The following is a 20,472-nucleotide window of genomic DNA, read 5'->3' as shown; positions in this document are numbered from 1 at the left end:
TCGCTCTTAATTTCCTGCGGTCCTGGCAGACGGTCTGGAGCATCGCATCCAGCCACTGTCCCAAGATAACCCGGCCTTACTCTCCAGCTCTGACAAATTCTCTCCTGGACACTGGAAACAAATATTTAATCAACGATTTCTCTTACCCACTTGCCCCCACAGCCAGGCCACATCATTTTCTAGTTTAGCAGACCTGTTAGACATTAAAATTGTTGACTTTATTGCCTGTGGTTTTTTTTCCTTGCCTGTGTTTTGTATGTGCACCCCACAGAGAAATTTAATGTAGGGTGTTGTCTGTGAACTGGTCTAAGGTTTGGCCAGGGCTTGCTTTTGAAGGGGAGCCTGTAACACGCGCACACATTTTCCAGGGAGTTTATCACTCCATTATTATCTCTACAGGAAGTACTAAAAAAAAAAAAAAAATCAGGACTTCATTTGGATAGTTTTCTCTCAAACAATAAAAGCTAGGTCACATGAGCTATCAGGTAAAAAGTCAGTCCTCCAACCAGCAGGGTTTTTTCTTTCTTTTTAAATGCTGTAGTCGACATGACCGTGTAGGGGGACGGGGTCAAGAATAATCGTCACAAGAGGAGCCTTTACACTGGATTCAAAGGACACAGTATTCCAGTGCCATGGGGAAGATATGATGGCACAGTGGTCAAATCAAGGCACAGCCTCTGGAACCTGCCTGCCACTTAGATTTCTCAACTTCTCATGGTCCCCAGGGTAGCTGTGAGGATGTAACCTCTGTGAAGCCCTTTGCCCGGCAACATTATAGGTGCCCCACAACATTAAATCATGGGTAAACAGTCTGGTAAGAATGTTTACGCCAGCATTTGGTGAGCAACCTCTGCACGCCAGGCTTCTGAATGGAATTCATCAGAGCCAGACCTGTAGCAAACCTCTTCTTGATTTTGTTCCTCTTTTCTCATTGAGGAATGACCCCAGTTGCAGGAGAAAAGACGAGGCTACCAGCTTGGAATCAGATGGTGAAAGACTTGGGGTCCATGCTAAGAATCGAAGGCCTTCTCTCAAGTGTATATTAAGCATATAATTTTTAACTAAACTGGGACACTTGAGAGAAAGGGTAGGAGTATTAATTGTGTCAGAACAGAAGGTATAAGCTGTAACTGTGCCTGAGAAATAGGGTGAAGCCAATGCATTAACCCAGTTGGTTACTTTATTTTTGGTTTTTCTCCCAGAGATGACTGCTCTGGACAAACAGAGATGTTTTATTTTGTTGACTGGAAGACTCTCCAGCAAACCTCCAATCAAACTCTGTAGTCAACTCCTATACCCAGACATCTGTTGACCCTGATTGTAGAGTACGTGGGGGAAGGTAAGACTCAGCTCTGGCCCCAAGGAATTCACTATGTAGCTGGTCAGACAGGACACAAATGAACACAGAACAAAACAAACAAAAACAGGGTACAATCCAAAACAGAACATAACGAAACGTTTGGCCTTTATCACATAACACTTGGAGTATGATCCTTAAGTGCCAGGCATTAAATGCCCAGGGAAAGGAAAAGGTGTAAGGAAATAAGTGGGCCATTAGGAGACTGGGATTTGATTGTCTTCCTTAACTGTGAGATGGATTCCTAAAAGTAAAAGAAATTTTGCAGTCTACATGTTATCTTGCATATTTTTTCCCACAAAACCCTCCAATTTATCCGTCTACTAGCAGCTGTCTTTCCATTTAAGGGATCTTAACAGCAAGCCTCTTGCAAAAAATCTGGAATAGGGTTTACTTTTGTTTTGGTCTATGAACAAAGGGCCATAAGCTATGTTGGGGAACCCTTTTAGATATAATTAGGAGTGATTTTTTTTTTTAAGGTAGATTTTTGTCTCAGTGAGTTGTGAAATATATATGAAAAAAGATTGTCATGCTTTATATTTAAATATTATAAACTTCTTTTATTTCTAAGAAAAGATAAACTTGGAAACAGTTTATTATTTGGTGGGGTCAGGAAGACCATGAAAACATTATAGTTGAATCAAATAGAAAAAAATAGAACTTTGAAAAGATCTTATCTGTGTCAAAACACAGTGAAATGGTCATCTATTATGAAACCAGGCCTTTCTGGTGTCAACTCATGGCGAATTGCTTAATAATGGCATAATATTTATTAAGAAATTGATACCCGCTAGGCCAATTTCTTTAAAAATCTCTTTTGAAGCTTACTTAAGCTCTGCTAAATTTTGCACCTCAGAAGAAAATCAAGTGATTGTGAGATTTCTATTTTTTAAATGAAAATTTTGGATTAATCTTGAAGATTCAAGGCCAAATACTTTCCAAGTGGGAAAACAATTTCCAGAGAAAGAATAAAGCAGGAATTAAGATGACATTCTGAAGACAGTTCTAAACAAAAGAGGAAAAACCATCTTAAATGTGACCTACCACTGTTTTAGACTTCCTGGGTCTCTCCTTTGCCTCTCTGCCATTCATTCTTTCATTCATTGTGACAACACTGGAGGTAAAAATGGGTGTCCTTGGCTGCTAAGGGTTTTCTATCTGGATGGGATGTAGGAGCACACAAGATCCATAAAGGTAAAACAAACAGCCATTTATTAAGAATGATGGTACAAGAAAATACTCAGCCTCTAGGATATACATAGAAAGGGACATAAATATTGACTGCCTTGGCCAGAAATGGTCAAGTGGAGAGCAGAGGAAGTAGGGCTTAACAGATGGGCAGCTCATAACAAACAGAGATGGTGGTGGTGGTGGAATGGGTTGGGTAGAACAAGTTTTAAGGACACAGTAGGTGGTTTACATATTTTAGCTCATTTAACTTATTTAACTTAATTCCTTAGATAGCTGATGGCTCCTTCCAGAACATATGGTCTTTTTTCCCTACTTATTTGTTTGAAAGACATTATAGAAACAACATATCAGGGGTTTATGGACTGTCTATTCTAGAAGAACAGATAAAGTTCCCAAAGTTTCAGAGGCAGCAGAGTGTTTCAGAGCTCAGTTTCTAGAACCAGACTTCTTGGGTTCAAACCTTGGACCTGCCACTTACTAGCTGCGTAATGAACTTTAGAAAGGTAACTTAAAACTCTTAGAGATCCGTTTCCTTGTGTGTACAAGTGAACTAAGAAGACTCACTATCCCAGTATAATCAGCATTCCCACTGTGCATTTGGGGACTGTCCTATATTCATTGCTGGCTACTATCTTGTGGTTTCCCCTCACACCCTCTTGCTGAAGATCATTAATCCTCAAGTATTCTGCCAAGGGAGAGAGAGACTGAACTGGTTGCTATGGCTGGCACTTCATCTTTTCCTGCTATTCGTTTATCCTGCTCCTCTTTCATGGTTCGTCAACTTAATTAATTCCCTCTATAATTCTTCAGTTATTTTCAACTTCGACTTCCAGCTATTTTTCTTCAGTGAATCTACCACCACCTTTCTTGTGACACTTCTAATAAAAGTTCAATCTTTTTTGTCATTAAGAGGATATATTTGCTCTTCGGTGTAATAAATGGCGATCTCCATTACCTTACATTTCACCCTACTTCCATAACAATGAGTACAGCAGGGTTAGACTTTTTTATGAGAAACTACAAAAAAAAAAAATCATTGAAACTCTAAAGTTTGCAATGCTGAAAGAAAAAAAATGTACATTTCCTCTTGTTTTCTACACAAAAATAAAAACTACGGGTAGAATGTCAAGGGGGTAGAACAACTGTAAAATTTGTGTGGAACCACAGAAGACCCCAAATAACTAAACCAATCCTGAGAAAGAAGAACAAAGCTAGAGGTATCATGCATCCTTATTTGAAACTACATTACAAAGCTATAGTAAGCAAACAGTATGATATTAGCATAAACACACAGACATATAAATCAGTGGAACAAAATCACAGCCCAAAAATAAACCCACACATACATGTTAACTTATGATAAAGGAGTCAAGAATACACAATGAGGAAGAGATAGTCTTTTCAATAAGTGGTATTGGGAAAACTGGACAACCACATGCAAAAAGAATGAAACTTGGCCACTATCTCACAAAAATTAACTCAAGTGGATTAAAGACTTGGACATAAGCCCTGAAACTATAAAATTCCTAGAAGTAATTATAGGCAATAAGCTCTCTGATCTTTGTCTTGGCAATGAAATTTTGGATTTGATGCCAAAAACAAAGGTAACAAAAGTAAAAAAAAAAAAAAAAAAAAAAAAAATGGACTACCTCAACCTAATAACAAAGGAAACCATCAACAAAATGAAAGGGCAACCTATTAAATTGCGAGGAAATATTTGTAAGTCAAGCATCTGATAAGGGGTTCGTAACTAAAACATATAAATAACTCATAATGCAGCAGCAAAAACCAACAACCCAATTAAAAATGGGCAGAGGACTTGAATGGGTATTTTTCCAAAAAAAGATAAACAGAAGACCAACAGACACATGAATAGATGTTCAACATCTCTAATCATCAGAGAAATGCAAATACAATGAGGTACCACCTCACACCAGTTAGAATGGCTAGCATCAAAAAGGCAAGAAATAACAAGTGATGGTGAGGTTGTGGAGAAAAAGGAACCCTAGTGCACCGTTGGTGGGAATGTAAATTGGTGCAGTCACTGTGGAAAAATAGGACGCAGTTTCCTCAAAACATTAAAAATAAAACCACCCTATGATCCAGCAATTCCACTTCTGGGTATTCATCTAAAGAAAATGAAAAGACTAACTCAAAAAAAATCTATGCATCCCCATTCTCACTGCAGCATTCCTTACAACAGCTAAAACATGGCAACAATCGAAGTGTCCAACAGTGGATGGACGCACACACACTCTCTCATAAGATATTCAGCCATAAAAAATAATGAAATTTTGCTGTTTCCAACAACGTGGATGGACCTTGAGGGCATTATGTGAAGTGAAGTAAGACACACAGAAAAGCAAATACCATATGATTACATTTACATGTTTAGATGGATCTAAAACAAAACCAAAACCAAGCTCATAGATAAAGAGGACAGATTGGTGGTGGCTGGGGGAACAAAGGGAGACCAAGTGAGTGAAAAGGGTCAAAAGAAACTTCCAGTTATGAAATAAACAAGTCATGAGGATACAATGTACAGCATGGTGACTATAGTTAATAATAATGTACTGCATATCTGAAAGTTGTTGAGATCTTAAAAATTCTCATAAGAAAAAATACTTTTGTAACTATGTATGGTGAGAGATGGTAACTAAACCTCTTGTGATAATTTCACAGTATATAAAATACCAAATCATTAGTTTCACCCCTGAAACTAATGTCAATAACATCTAAATTAAAAAACAATCTTGTAGGGGATATTTGTAATCTACAAGAATATAAATTATATTCTAGACATACACTGTATATTGTTCTAGATCATTATAAATAACTTTATTCAAATTTTTAGAATTGATTTCCCCATGAAATGAAAGACAGGGAGAAATTTCAGAACAAGAAACTGTGATAATTAAATTGTGACCTAAACTTGCTGAGATAAAATTACTATCAGTTTAGAACTGAAACAGTGTCGTGCTTTTATTTTTATCTATATTTAGTAGAATAGGTCAAAATTCTTACCATGCTTTTGCTAAAAATTGCTCCACTAGATTAAGACAGTGGAAAAGTGAAATTTAGTGACGACAAATCCTTTCAGCTTTATCTTTTCAGGATTCATCTCATTCTCTTTTGGAGGCCACAGTTATGGAATTCTAAGAGTCAAGTGAAGACGATTCCGCAAGACGCAAGACAGGAAATTCCCCTTAATGTTTAAAAGATGATCATGACTACAGGAGAGAAGTGTGTATATGGAGGGTACTGTGTCAAGTCTTAAAATTTTGCTGCTTCTTTAGTTTCTTAATCTATGTTGGGAGTTGTCCCTTCTAAGGAAACATTTATTAGGTACAATAAAGAGATGAGTTTGGTTACTTCTTTTTTGTTCCTGACAGATTTGCTAAAACAACATACTTCTACAATTTTCTTAATTGTCCACCCCCCCCAAATAAAACAAAACAGAAAACAAAACCACAAGACCAGCACTTTGGCCAAGGTTTTCAATCTAGCACTCAATCTTAGAGCAGACCAGAACTTTAGTGGTAACTGAGCCCATTTTTGTTATTAGAAATTGAGACAAAGCTCAGAAAGTTTAGATAAATCATCTAAGACCACTCAGCATGTTATAAAAGCAACTGACAAAATTTACAAAACCTACTACTCTGTACCAGGGTTTATAATTTCTGCCTTGTAAAATTTATTCATAATCTTTACAATACTCCTGAAAGATTATTCTGTATTTTATATGAAAAAAAATGAACCTGAGAGAAGTTACATGACTTACCCCAAACCGCCATTAATTGTATGGAATTTGAACCCAGTTCTGTCGGGCTTGAAAGCTCCTAATACTCCTTCCCCACATCCTGCTGTGTCTCTGGGTAGAGGTGGATCTTTCCCAGAATGCACACATTAGCGTTCTAGGCCAGGCTCCTTCCAGCATAGACCATCTACAGAGCAGTTAGTACAGTGTCCTCCTCCTAGCTGCCTCAGAAATCACTCCAAGGAACCAGCAGCAAAATGGTGACTTGGGAGAGTGGCTGAGAAACCCGTGGCTGCGGGCAAGGAGCTCGCCCTATTAGAGCAGCGAGTGTCAGAGTTAGCATTTGTGAGAACAGCACAAGAAATTTGCCCTCTTAAATCCCTTTGCGTCCTAACACCTGGTTGGAAGACTAATTCTTTAGTCAGAATTTGTGGGAGTGATAACTATATGATTTACTTTCAATTCAAGCTTTTCGTGCAGTAAGGATACTAAAAATAACTCCTTTACTTGCACTACATAATTGATGGAATACAACGCTTTCCTGCCCAGGTGATGCTGATTAAAGTTGCTTTCGATGTCAAGTGAACATCATAAAGTGTGAGTCTATAAAGATTCAATGTCAAAAAATTCTCATGTTTTACTTTATTGGACATTTGCAAAATGTCCAACAGCTGAACTTAAAAGTGACAAAGGAATGCCAGGATGTGTAAACCAGAAATGAGAACATTCACAGTATGGGTTTAAAAAAAGGATATAGGAACCTAGATCTACTAAATATGAATCATATTTTATCCCATTATTGCTGTTAATAGTTATTCATAGTCACCTGAGATAATAGTACTTATTCTACTGCTCCAATTAATCTACTAAAATTTTAGAAGATTTTGCTGAAGTAATTTTTTTTTTTTTTTTTGCAGTAGTTCTCTATGAATCCCATTTTCCAAAATAGCAAGATGGAATATTTTGTTTTTCAGGTTTATATGTAAGACCAGTATGTAACTTTTGAAAATGCCTTTTTCAATAGATAGACCAATATGAAAATAACTACAGGAATACTTAGAAGTGATTATTCAGGAAGAGAAGTTTAATCCACCAGTCACTAAATGCTAACTTCAATATTTCTGAATAATCGAACACCTTCTCATTTCAATGGTGGAATCTTTTAAACACATCAAACAAGTCAAAAGTGTCATAGTGTGACAATATTATTTGGAAAATTAAAATAAGTTACTCTGTCTGGGTCTAGTTCAGTACAACTGAACAGCTACTATCTTACTACAGAAGAAAGCAAGAGAGGCTTTAAGTGATTTTTTTTTTTTTCACAAACTAATGATTCTTTGCTATTGTAGAACAGCTTGTACTCAAGGGATTTCAACTCATCACTTGATAATCATGAATTCACTAATGCGTCCTCAGCACATCTGTGAAAAATAGACTTTATTGCTATTTTACAGATGAGCAGTATTGAGAATGATCATACAGTAAACTGGCGGCAGAAAGAATCAAGACACAAATTTCAAGCAACAGTTTGTGGAACTCAGAATAATGGTTCCTCAAAGATGGCCCAAATCCTAATTCCCAGAACCTGTAAATATGTTTGGCACCATGACAAAGGAGAATTAAGGTTGCAGATATAAACAAGGTCTTTAATTAGCTCATCTTAAAATAGGGAGACATCCTGTATTATCCAGCTGGGCCTAATATAGTCAGTCACAAGGATCTTTTAAAGTAGAAGAGGGAGGCAGAAGATGAATTCAGAGCAATGTGGAATGAGAAACACTTGACTCATTGTTGTTGGCTTGAAGGTGGAAGGGGAATGTGGCAGCTTCTAGAAGCTGCAAAAAGCAAGGAAACAGATTTTTCCCTCAGAGCCTCCAAGAGAGTATGCAGCCCTGCCCACACCTTGATTTTAGCCCAGAAAGAGCCAGGTAGGGCCTCTGACAAGCAGAGCCGTAAGATAATAAATTTGTGATGTTTAAGCCACCAAATTCATGGTAATTTGTGATAGCAGCTATCAAAAACTAATAGTTGCTTAATCAATTAGGAGTAATTAATACAAACAGCCATTTAAAAAACTATAAAGAATAAACTCAAGCAACGAAAGAATAACATTTAACTTGGAAATGCAAGTCCATTTTGAAGTAATAAAAGTAGAAGCACACAGATTCTTTGGCATAAAGAAAGATGGAAAAGGAAAGAGGTGAGAGGAAATTTTTTTTTTTCCTCTTCCACTGGAATACCAGAAGAGAGAGGAAACTATAAAAAGAACACATTTATCTAAAGGATGAGGTAAGAGTTTTTAAAAGACTACTTGGAATAGCCTTCCAGGAGAAGTTTTGGAATCTTTGTCCCTAGAGATTTTTAAGATACAGAGTGATGGATTTTATCTACCCTGGATGGCTTAGATATATACTCGCCTGATGACAAGGGCTGAGACGAGACATACTTTCCTGGCCTCTTCTGGCGAAAATATTCTACACACACTTGAGTCCATTCAATTCAATACCACAATTATTTACTGCCTCTCTACTCAATCTAAATCATCCTATTATGAATAACCAAAGAATAACATAAACCCTGACTTCAAGAAATCCATAGTTTCGTAGTGAACCAAGGTAAACAGCCAACCCTATGCAGGCTAGACAATGAGAAGAATCACAAGGGTTGGGTACATGATATATTGATTGAACCTCATTAGATATATAAAAATCAATGTACTCTTATTGATCATAAAACAATATTGTAAGTCTCCACCAGAGACCATCAGAACACCAATTTATTACAATGAGAATTTATCCCAACCTTCCTAAAATTCTGTAAGGAATTTTAAAAATGTTTAAAATTTTAAAGTTTTAAAATTTTAAACATGTTTAAAAATAAACTCTTTATTATAGAATTTCAGCTAAAAAAGGCAAAATGATAGAATTAGTGTATCTATTATTGTATCTAAAATGGATCTAGAAGATATCTAGAATATTAAAAATTACCATTTTAGAAGCCTGATATAAAAGAATGGATTTGTACAATAATCAGCAATACATGCAAAAACTACTAAGTGATAATTTGATGGTGAATTTTATTGTGGAGGGATCCAACTGAGACCACCTAAATACACTGAACAGTCTTATCATCACTGACTATGACACCCGTGATTTAAGTGTCTCTTTTCGTGAGTTGTTAGGAAATACACAGTGCCATCTATGAAGTATTTTTTCTCCCAAAAAGCTGGATCCAAATTTAACACAGCTTCCAAATCTACATATTTTTTCCATGGGTGATACAGAATGTAGAGGAACCAGTTAAAAACTACAGAATGGAAGAAACCAGTTAAATGCAGAACATGGACCAGGATGTATGAGCCAAGTGCTCCATCAAATCAGTGACATTTTCGAGGAGAAGAGAGAGAGGATTGTCATAGGACAAAAGAGACTTAAAAGACATAACAACAAAAGGTAACATGGAGACCTTGTTTGGATCCTGATCCAAAAAAGAAACAACTCGAAGAAGGCATTTTTAAGATCAGCAGGGAAATTTAAATATGGGTTAGGTATCAAATGATATTGTAGGATTATTATTATAACGCGATAAAGGCACAACATTACTCAAAATATCTCTCATCTGTTAGAGAAGTATACTGAAGGGTTCACAGACTTAAACATACAGTGTCCAGTTATGCTTTAAAATCCTGTAATAAGAAAACTGTGTGTATGAAGGAAACATGGACCAGGATCTGTATTAAAGCTGCATGAGGAAACATGAGGACCCTTGTAATATTTCCTCTCCTTGGATGTCTGAACTTTCCATAATAAAAAAAAAAAACTTAAAGGACAACAACTGTAAGTAAATAAAGTGTAGTGGGTCCATCTGATTAACTCTCATCATTGAGCTACTGAAAGGCTGGCATATTTATATCGGAAATTTTCTTTCTTTTTCTATGCGTATTATTCACTAGCAATCGGACTTCTCTACCCCTTACTGAACACTTTCCCCCTCTCATGGAAAGAGAGTTTACAACTGAGCAAATTCTCAATCGAAAGAACCAAGGGGAGAAACTATCTTAAATATTACTTCTGTTGCTCAATAAATAAAGGAGCTGTGGACTCAGTTCTGTTAGCATGTGGGCTATAGCTTCCGGGCACTTTTTGTAGTAAAGGGTGAACGTGGTGGGGGAGTACTTGCAAAATTTCAAATTCTTTCATTTACATGGTCAGGGTTAGTGTTGTAACATTGGTGAGAAATGCATAATTCTCAAAAAATTTTTTGGCAACAAACTGTAATGTGTTTGTTTTAAAACAATGATCATAGGTAAAAATCTAGTCTACACATTTAAGTAACAATGTCACTCTCCTGTCTAATTTTAGAGTACAACAGGCTTCTCTATGAGGACGAAAGGGCTGCAGGACAAACTACATTTCTCTTTGACATTCCCTGCGTATACGCATGAATGCCAGATCTGATCTACGATAGTCCAAGTGACAGGGTTAAACACGGCAACTTCATGGAAAGGCCCTGCAGCAATAATCCTAGCAATGGAGCAACATACAAGTATCATCTGATACCATTCAGAAAGCCTTTGAAGGCATTCATAATAGATGATCCCCTTTTAAAAAATGTTATCCTTTTTAAAAAATGTTAGATGTTGGGGCCCCTGGGTAGCTCAGTGGGTTAAAGCCTCTGCTTTGGGCTCAGGTCATGATGACCCTGGGATCAAGCCCCACATTGGGCTCTCTGATCAGCAGGGAGCCTGCTTCCTCCTCTCTCTCTGCCTGCCTCTCTGCCTAGTAGTGATCTCTGTCTGTCAAATAAATAAAATCTTTAAAAAAAAAGTTAAATGATAACATTAACATTAAAAGATGTTAAATTTTTTAAAAAAGTTAGAAAAGGATAAATGTTATCCTTTTTTAAAAAACATTATTTTTTTTGCAAATAATTTTTCTCAACAAGGCTTAACGATGCTTACATCCTCATATTACATTGCTAATGGGATTAAAACCATTTCCAAAGAAATGTAAAATGCTATCATGCCTGCAAAAGCTTTTACTTTTTTCAATCTTCTTAAATTTAAAAAAATGTAATATATTTTCTTTTCTTTTTTAAAGGTACCTTCTCATGAAGAGATGCCCGGAAAACTATGGTGGTTATTTTTCACCAGAAGAATGTAAAGACAAAAGAGGGAGGAAAAGTAACCCAGATACACAGGCTATGTTACAGAGATGTAAACCAGGCATTTTAGCTTCTTTTCCTTAGGAAACTTAAGGTCTCTGGTCAGGGATTGTAGTTATAATGGCAATGAAGATTATTATTTCTGCAGCACACGCCAAGTTCTCATTCTGTATTTTTTCCACTAAGAGGCACTATGCTATGTAGGTTACAACAATTATGTAGATGATTTGTAACTCTGGCATTTGGTTTGGCTGAGATGTAGAAGAAAGGGCGTTTGCCTTCAAGATTTATAGTTCACGTGGTACCCATTACCTGTGACCTCTCTTCTTCCCACGCCTGAAACCCAAACATCTTACCGACCACAGCCTCTGTGAATTTCCCTTCTGCTGGAAGAGGGAAGTACTGGTTTGGTGACAAGTTGCTGCCATATCCCAAGAGAAAACCTTCTAATTTTACATTTGGATTTGGACGTAGGAACTTCAAGAGGATGGAGTCGCTCGTGGTATTGATGTGGACTTTCAGGCTTGGCCTTTTACCTAAAAATGGGAACACATAACACAGGGCTGTTATTTTACCACTTTAGTATCCCAGGGCAAGTTTGGGCAAAGGTTAATTGCTAGAGGCATTGTTACTGGAAACCATGCTCTCTACTTAGCTACTGAATATTCCAACACATCTACCCAAACTGCTAAAACATGGGTAATTCTGAGATCCAAAAAAACCAAACTAAGTAACACAGAAAGCAGTCTAGAACACAAAGTAAAATCTTAGGATTTAATATTTGGTAATTTATTATTGAGCAGGTAGATGACATTTAAGGCTACTTTGGGTATCCATGATAGTCAAAACCTTCATTGGATACATATCATCTAGGAAAGTTCAAAGGATCTGAAATTTCATATCAGTAAATTTAACTACTGCACTTTGAAACCCCCCAGCCTCACCAGTGCTGCCCTCCAGCTGTATCCCCACAAGAGAGTGATTTACATAGAGAGTTGGAAACAAAGGGACACAGGTGGAGGGGGTCAGTTTAAGGAGATTAGGGAGTTCTGAGAGAAGATAAACGGAAGAGAAAGAGCTTTAGGTCTCTTTTGGTGCCCACAGGGTCAATGAGACAACTACATGGAAATGATCCCCAGGAGGTTGAATAATCAAGTGTGATGCTCAGTAACAGAACACCGATCCATCTGGATGTCATCAGTTTCTTAACAATCATTGGATGAACTTCCCCAGAGAGATTGTGCAGAATGAGGAAAGAAAACTTAATTAAATTTCCAAGGCTCTTTTTTCTTTTTAAACTATGTAGGCAACAAGGACAGATTATCACACTAACCAGAAGTCTTGACCAAGTGGTGAGTAAACAACATTGTCTTTTGTCTTTGGGACCAGAAGGAGCAGAGTTCAAATACCAGCTCTCCAACTTAATTACCAGTGGTGCCTCTGGCTACTCACTGGACATACTTGGCCCTGAATTTCTTGATTTGTAAATTATGAATACTGGTCCACTTTGATGGGTTGTTTACAAAGATTAGTGCAAATGGCACTATCTTAAAGCTGGCACATAGTAATTGCTCAATAATTGGATACTTAATTAAGCCACAGACAGAAATCCAAAACAGCTTTGTAAGATTTTTTTGTAAATTCGTATTTAACTAATTTGGTAAAAAAAACCCAATCTGAACCATATGAGGCCACCAAGTCTTTCTCAAATCTCACTGAATAATATGTGTAATTATTCACATATTTAATTGTAGGAATATTAACATGTTTAATTAAGGGGTGCTGGCCAAGCCCCCACTGAAGAGGTCCAGACAACCCAGTACATTTCTAAAATCCAAGGATTTTCTGGATTCTGAAACATGTCTGGCCCCAAAGTTTTAGATACAAATTATAGACCTCAATTATTTTTTTCTTTATTCTACAGAGATTTAATATTTTTAGAACATTTTTCCCATTAGAAAGATTGCATTTATTAATTTAGTAATCCACATTTGATTTCTCATGATTCATTTTATTTATATCAATTATATTCATAAGATTTATACTTCATTAATACCAGTTAGTACCTCTGAACAGCATGGCTTCCCAAAGTCATTACACTAAATTTATACTATTCCAGTCAAAATTAGCCTTGTCTGCCTCAATATAGCTACATAAAGGATTCCAATAGGCCTTTGAAAAAATACAGCTAGCCCCTTCTTGGATACCAAGTTTTAGAAACTACTGTCTTACCTCAGCAGCCAGTACTACTATTTCCAGGTATGTCCATAGTTCTTTATACTTCCAAGTATTTGATGAAATTTTCATAAAGTTCAATATTCTCAAAGTGTTATTCCCACATTTCTGGCAAAATTGAAGCCCAGAGATACTGGGTGTTTTATCCAAATGTAAGGAAGATTCATCTAGTTTAGCTCACCCAGTGCAAATCTCTCATAGTATAATGAAATTGAGGGCCCTTTGTTCTCTGTCACTCTGCAAGTTAAGTGCAAGATCAAAACTGGATCTCAGTTTGCACCAACTGCACTTCCTGCTCTATTTTTATTGAGAATGTCATCATTACCCAATAGAGTAAGGAGAGGCCAACCTTGAAACCATAATGCTCAAATGATGCTAACTGCTAATGTTTTGTCCTAATTTCATTAGATTTTGAAGAGAGGATTTATTCTTCAGCTATAATATAGATTTTGTCCAAGCCAATTTTTCCCTCCTTAGTTATGTGCCTAGAGTCACTAGGCACTAGTGTAGTGACCCTAGAGTCACTACACTACTTTAGAAGATTGTTAGGTCCCACAGTAAATTAAAACACAGCTGGTCTGTTACCCACCCCTTGTTGGGAAGCAGAGAATAAGGAATATTAGTGCACTTAGGCTATACTCCTGTTTGACTAAGAGCCAAGAGTCACAGCGTCATCACTTTAGACCTTTGCTCATAGGATTTGGCCTGATGTACCACATTACTCTTCCACTTGGAAAGTGGAAAGGATGGCAGCACCAAGTGAGGAGAAGGAAGGTTGTAAACAGAATTACTGACCAACGAAAGTGGAAGTGTTCTAATTTCCTCCACATGGGAATTTTCATGACTCTAATCTTTGTCCTCTTCACTAATGATTTATGTCAGCAAATACGTCAACATCATGTAACTTTTTGAGTGAATTGGCATTTAACTACCTACTTTCTCCAAAATTCCAATTCACACTACTCTCTGGAGCTAAACTTTTAAAAGTCCTCAAAAAGAGAGAGAGGTACACACAAACAAATCTTACCTTAAAGCAGCATCACAAACTTAATATTTTGAGACTATCATCCCAGTTGCTTTTTTGAAGCTGGAAATTCAAGCCCCTTCATTTTCCTGACACATTACTTCTTCCTTTATTACTTCTCAACATATCTTATTTCTTTTTCGCCAGTATAATCTTCTCACATTCGGCAATGCACTTTCACCTATGCTCACATTGTCACCCAATATAGATTCCCTCTATCTTCTGTCTGTCTTCTCTACACCCCTTCACCTACTCAGTAATTATACCACTGGTCTTTTTGGTGCTCAGCAAAAAGGTAAAGCAATTTTTGCCCTTTCAATCTCATTAAGTTTGTCAAGCATTCCTTCAAATGAATGTTTGGATTAGTATTCAATTTTATACTACTGGACAATTTCCCCTGATATTTTAGGGTATATCTCCATGCATCCTATAATAATTTTTAATCTTGGATAAGTTACTCTTCATTCTGAGTAATTCCAGTTTAATGGTTTAGAACACTATTCATGTGATGACAGTTACCTTTCAATGTTAGTATGAAAACCTCTGGTGAATGACATAGGTAGAGTTAATAGAAAAATAATATAATATAATATAAGCTTAACTAGGAAAACATTTATAGGTAAAATGGCAGATATATTGTCCAGAAAAGCCCCAGAGTACAGAGTAATAAGAATACTAGAAAAATATTTTACTGTATCTTATGAGAAATAAAGCCTACACCAATCAAGAGTGAGACTAAATAAAGAATGTGAACATTTCAGGAAACCACCACCATTATGGCTGAAAAAAGATTGCACATTGATCAAGTAGAACCTTGGATCTAGGATAGTTATTTCTAATCCTCTTCTTCCGACATCCCAGGGTATCTCTAAACAGTTCAAGGGGCTGTTGTGAAATAACAAAAGAAAAGAAAAAGTCTTTCAAAATCCAATTAGAATTAATTTTCTTTTAATTTTTAAAAATAAATACAAGCCCTGTCGCATTAAAATGACATGTCTGTGTTTTAATAAAATTGTATAGTTGACCCTTGAACAATATGGAGATTAGGGACACTAACCCACCACACAGACAAAAATCTGCATATAGTTTTGACTCCCCCAAATTTAACTACTAATAGCCTACTATTAACTAGAAGCTTTACTGATAACATAAATAGTCAATTAACACATATTTTGTACGTGGTATGTATTCTATATTTGTATTCTTACAATAAAGTTAGAGAAAAAAATGTTAAGAAAATCATAAGGAAGAGAAAATACATATATAGTACTGAATTTATATATTAAAAAAAACTGTGTGTAGTGGACCAAGTGTAGTTCAAACCCATATTGCTCAAGGGTCAACTGTACTTGTAAAAATTGGCAGTTGGCTGCCGGGTCACAGTTTACCAACTCCTACTCAACATCAGTAGTTTTCAGGGAAATGCAAGTTAAAATTACAGTAAGATACCACACACCCAAGAATGGATAATTAAAAGGCTGTCCATAACAAGTGTTAGGCAGGATTTGAAATAACTGGAGTCCTCATAAATTTTTAATGTGAATGTTAAGTGGTATAACCATTTGTGAAAACTGTTGGACAACTACCAAATAACCTATCAGTTTTATTCCTAGGTATTTTTGAGAAAACATGGAAAATAATGCTATGCTAAGCCTTGTATGCAGATATTCAAAGCACCACTGAACTGTACCTAGCCCAAATGTCCATCAGTAGTTAAAGGGATAAACACATTATGGCTTACCCATACAATGGGATAGGACTCAGCAACAAAACAGAACAAATTACTATGTAATTCACCATGGGTGAATCTCTTGTCTGGCATGATATCATGTCACTGTAGCATGGGCAGGACCTTTCTCATCACAAAGTAGCAAGCCTTTCTCAGAGATGAAAGACTTTCCTCTGATTGAAGGTCATTCAATCCTCTTGCCATTATAGCAACTAGTGAAATAGTTTTAATGGTGCCTAATATTATTATTTACATTCAGCAAATGGTACATATATAAAATCAGCAGTCCTTTTTAGCCATGATTATCTTCCTAGAACTGACAAGTCTCAAAGTTTCAAATATATTACATATTCTTCTTACATAATGGATTGCAGGTGGAAAACATTCCAATGTCTTTATGGTCACATCTTCAGTTTACATATTAAGCAGAGAAGTCACTGTCTGACAATGCATTTAAAAATTTCCAAAAGCCATATTTGATGGCATAAATTATATTTAATTAAACTGTAATGTTAAGTTATACAAAACATAATTTTAACATAAGACTTGACAATAATTTAACATATGCTTTAATTTTTAGAGAGTCAAAAAGAGATCGTATAACAGGCGTGGTACTCAAAGGACTCCCTTTCCTGGTACTATGATCCAAGGAAATGTGTTGAAGGGGAAAAATATCCATATGGAGTCTCATTAATTTTCCTGTGGCAACCACAGTATGAAGGGAGTGGCCAAAGTCAATTATACAAGAACCTTCAGTTGTTTCTGATCTTTGAATAGAAACGTGTTATCTGTAGTCTATAGCATGGATTTTCTTACCAAAAACAGTAACAAACTGAAAGCCAGTGATATGAGTGGAAACTTCCCATAGCAAAAAAGGATGACAGTTTTAAATATTTTAAGGAGAATAAAGATTAAATGTTTCCATCAATTAAGTACAATTAGACACTATAAAAACTACTTCCCTAGTGCTGTAATAGCAAGATGCTTGTAGAGCTTTCCATTAGAAGAGAGTCTATGTAAAGTGGTTATGAAGATAAAGAAAGGCGTGACCCTTTCTGCAGTGACATGATGGCATGCCAGACAAGATAGGTAGAAGGCATTAAATTTGCCTTGTCCTGGTTGTGTATATGCAGAAATATAGTTAAATGTACTCACAAAATAATTCCTATAAAGTCCTTTTAAGGGGCACCTGGGTGGCTCAGTGGGTTAAGTAAGCCTCTGCCTTCGGCTCAGGTCATGAGCTACTGTGCAGTAAACACGTGGCAGTTCTACAACACATCTTCCAGAAATAGGAATGCCACTGACAGTTGCTTGAGTCGTGCATTGCAGAACTCTAAATGGCATCATTCAAACCATCTTCTATTTATGGCCCTATACATTAACCACGCTTGCAAATACCATGCAGAAATAGTTGCTACTTACAAAAATGGGTGATTTGATAAGGGTAACTGTCTTGAAATTCTCTGAATTCTTCCTATAGGCCTCAGACTGCTCCTGCCCAACCTTCTTACCTCAGGCCTTTGATTTATATCTTCCCTGCCCTCTGATTCTGCTGATACCGGTAATAAGGGATATGGGTGGCAAGGATGCCTTATGTAAAGAGGATAGGAGCTCAGTCACAAACATTTTGGACATTGTGGTTTATAATGTACAAATGAAATTGTGTCCTTCAATATATACAATTCGGGAGATGAATCAGAAATCTAAATAAGAACTACAGATTAAAAGAGATTTGGGGCATTCAGGAGATGGTGAGTTAGTAACACCCAGCTTTAGAGATGAACAGCAGGCATCCCTACTTGTGTTTTATTAACTCAAGTCTAAAAGCACAAGGGGAAGATCCTGATGAAAATAGTTTAGATATATATAAAATGAGACTTTTATAAAACTACAGAAAAAAATGTCATTTTTTAAAAAGCACAGAAAAAACTGGGTAGAAGTCCCATAAGGCACATGAACAGCTGCTGGAGTGTGGGAATGGGGGCCTTTAATAAAAACTCTGAACTAGACACATACACTTGATGTGAGCCCAAAGCTCAACCTACAAAGATTCGTGATCTCTGCTCTAGTGCAAGCAGAATAGCGTGTTCTCTCTCCAGTGCCTTGTGGCGAGTTTGCTATTGGAAGACATGTTCCTGCATGTAACATGTACATTCAGAGTTTAGGAAATAAAAAGTCCTGGTTCACCGGAAGAGCTCCCTTTATAAAGCCACACCCAAACTATTGCCATTGAGCCATAACTCCCAGGTGTTGACTAGTTAACTTTATTAGGGTATTATGGTCACCAAATACCTGGAGAATGTTTACTATTGAATTTAGAAAAAATGACATTTTGCTAGAAATCTGAGAGGGAAAATGTTTTCTTCCTAAGAGCACTTTATTTCTGTTTTCCTAGCTGCTTGTATAAGTGAGTTCCATTTCAGCTAAAACAACCACAGTTTCCACCTTGGTCAGAATTCCCAGTGCCCTGATTCCTCAGGCCAATACTTCACCGTCTGGTGACTTTGGATGACTGAATGAGACAGACTGAACCTGCCAACGTTGACATTTCAGCGCCACTTGGCAGGACTAATAATTTTACCAAAGGAGCAATAACTTCATTACCTACCTTGTAACCCAACCAACAGCCAAGCAGGAAAATTACTTTTCATAGACTACCTTCTAAATCAACAGCCTTTCACTCTTAGGGAAAAATCTCATCCTGAGATATACACTGTTGTCACTTGCATACACACCATCTATCTAATTATCCTAAAATTACTCTTTAAACTCTAGAGCATGTTGAGGGTGGGGGGCAACCATATGCAGCAAATCATCACATATTTGCTATAAGGAAAGGGAGGCAGTGGCATGGTTAACTTCAACAAAATCTAAATAAATTCTGCATTTGCCTTGGGAAGTATGTATATCCATTCATCTGCTTTTCACTTTATTCCTTCACTACCAGGCACTAGGCATTAGTGATACCAATTCAAATATGACTGTCACAGCACAAAGATTAAGCAGTCTGGTAAGTTAGGCAGATGGGTAAGTCAATGATTTCAGTGCAACATCATTCCTACAATTATTACCATGTGGCTACAACAGAGGAACTCTAAATCTGATGGAAGATGGATAAAGGATGTACAAGGAAAGTGTCCCCTTAGCTTTGTTAAACTAGTGACAAAAATTGTTTTCATTACATGAAAAATGCTAAATGCAAGTAGGGAAGTAGATCTCAAAGTCTACTTTATAATACTTTACCTACCGCTTTAGATAATTCATATAATCTTATTATTTTTAATATATATAAAATAAAAAGAAATCAAACATGCTAAAAGACTTAATAAAACTCATTTCTCTTCTTTTTTGCTCTTTTCTGATCTTTCATGAAATCTCTGGAGTTGATCTGCTTAATTCTCTTGCTATGTAAAGTAAGGAGTGATAACAATTGGTATTCTGGATGGAAGGAAGGATAGGTTCCAGACCAGGATTCTTCAAAGAACCCCCTCGCACCCCCCCCCCCCAATTAGAGCATCTGCATCAACTGGGAACTTGCTAGAAGTATACATTCTCAGACTCCACTCCAGACTTCTTGAATCAGAAACTTTGGGATGGAGGTAGCAATCTGTATTTTAGCAAATTGGGTAATTCCAACACATACTCAGATTTGGGAACCATAACTCTTTGAAAATAAATAAAATTCATGGGCCCAATTTCTTTTGAAAGAGATTTACAGATACACAGTATCAGAGAAAAAAAAGACCTCAGCTGCCAAGCTATTAAATTTCCTACCATGAGAATTATATATATTTTTTAATCTGTGAACAAACTATTAGAGTTTTTTAGAATTATAAATTCTGGAGACTTGTAAGGTAAAATATTTAATAATATTTGGAAAATTTCTCTGGCTTCTAACATCAGTTATAGGGCTTTATATGTGTTTGACCAATCTATTTAAAGATTTAGCAGTACGATGAGCTAACATTATAAAAATTTAGGGGCACCTGGGTGGCTCAGTGGGTTAAAGCCTCTGC

At 36.5% G+C, this 20,472-nt stretch overlaps 1 protein-coding gene across 38 annotated transcripts in view; it reads right to left on the bottom strand.

Moving 5' to 3' along the window:
* ABI3BP (ABI family member 3 binding protein) overlaps nucleotides 1-20,472 on the bottom strand; it is a 253,905-nt gene that overhangs the window by 178,548 nt on the left and 54,885 nt on the right. For all 38 annotated transcript variants that reach the window (XM_059164296.1, XM_059164302.1, XM_059164308.1 and 35 more), the window contains exon 2: nucleotides 11,825-12,004. In XM_059164296.1, the coding sequence (XP_059020279.1) occupies nucleotides 11,825-12,004 (180 nt within the window). The remainder of the gene's footprint in view (nucleotides 1-11,824; nucleotides 12,005-20,472) is intronic.

This window comes from Mustela lutreola, chromosome 2, assembly GCF_030435805.1.
Source record: "Mustela lutreola isolate mMusLut2 chromosome 2, mMusLut2.pri, whole genome shotgun sequence".
Classification (NCBI taxonomy): Eukaryota; Metazoa; Chordata; class Mammalia; order Carnivora; family Mustelidae; genus Mustela; species Mustela lutreola.
This window is presented reverse-complemented; position numbering and strand designations above follow the sequence as displayed.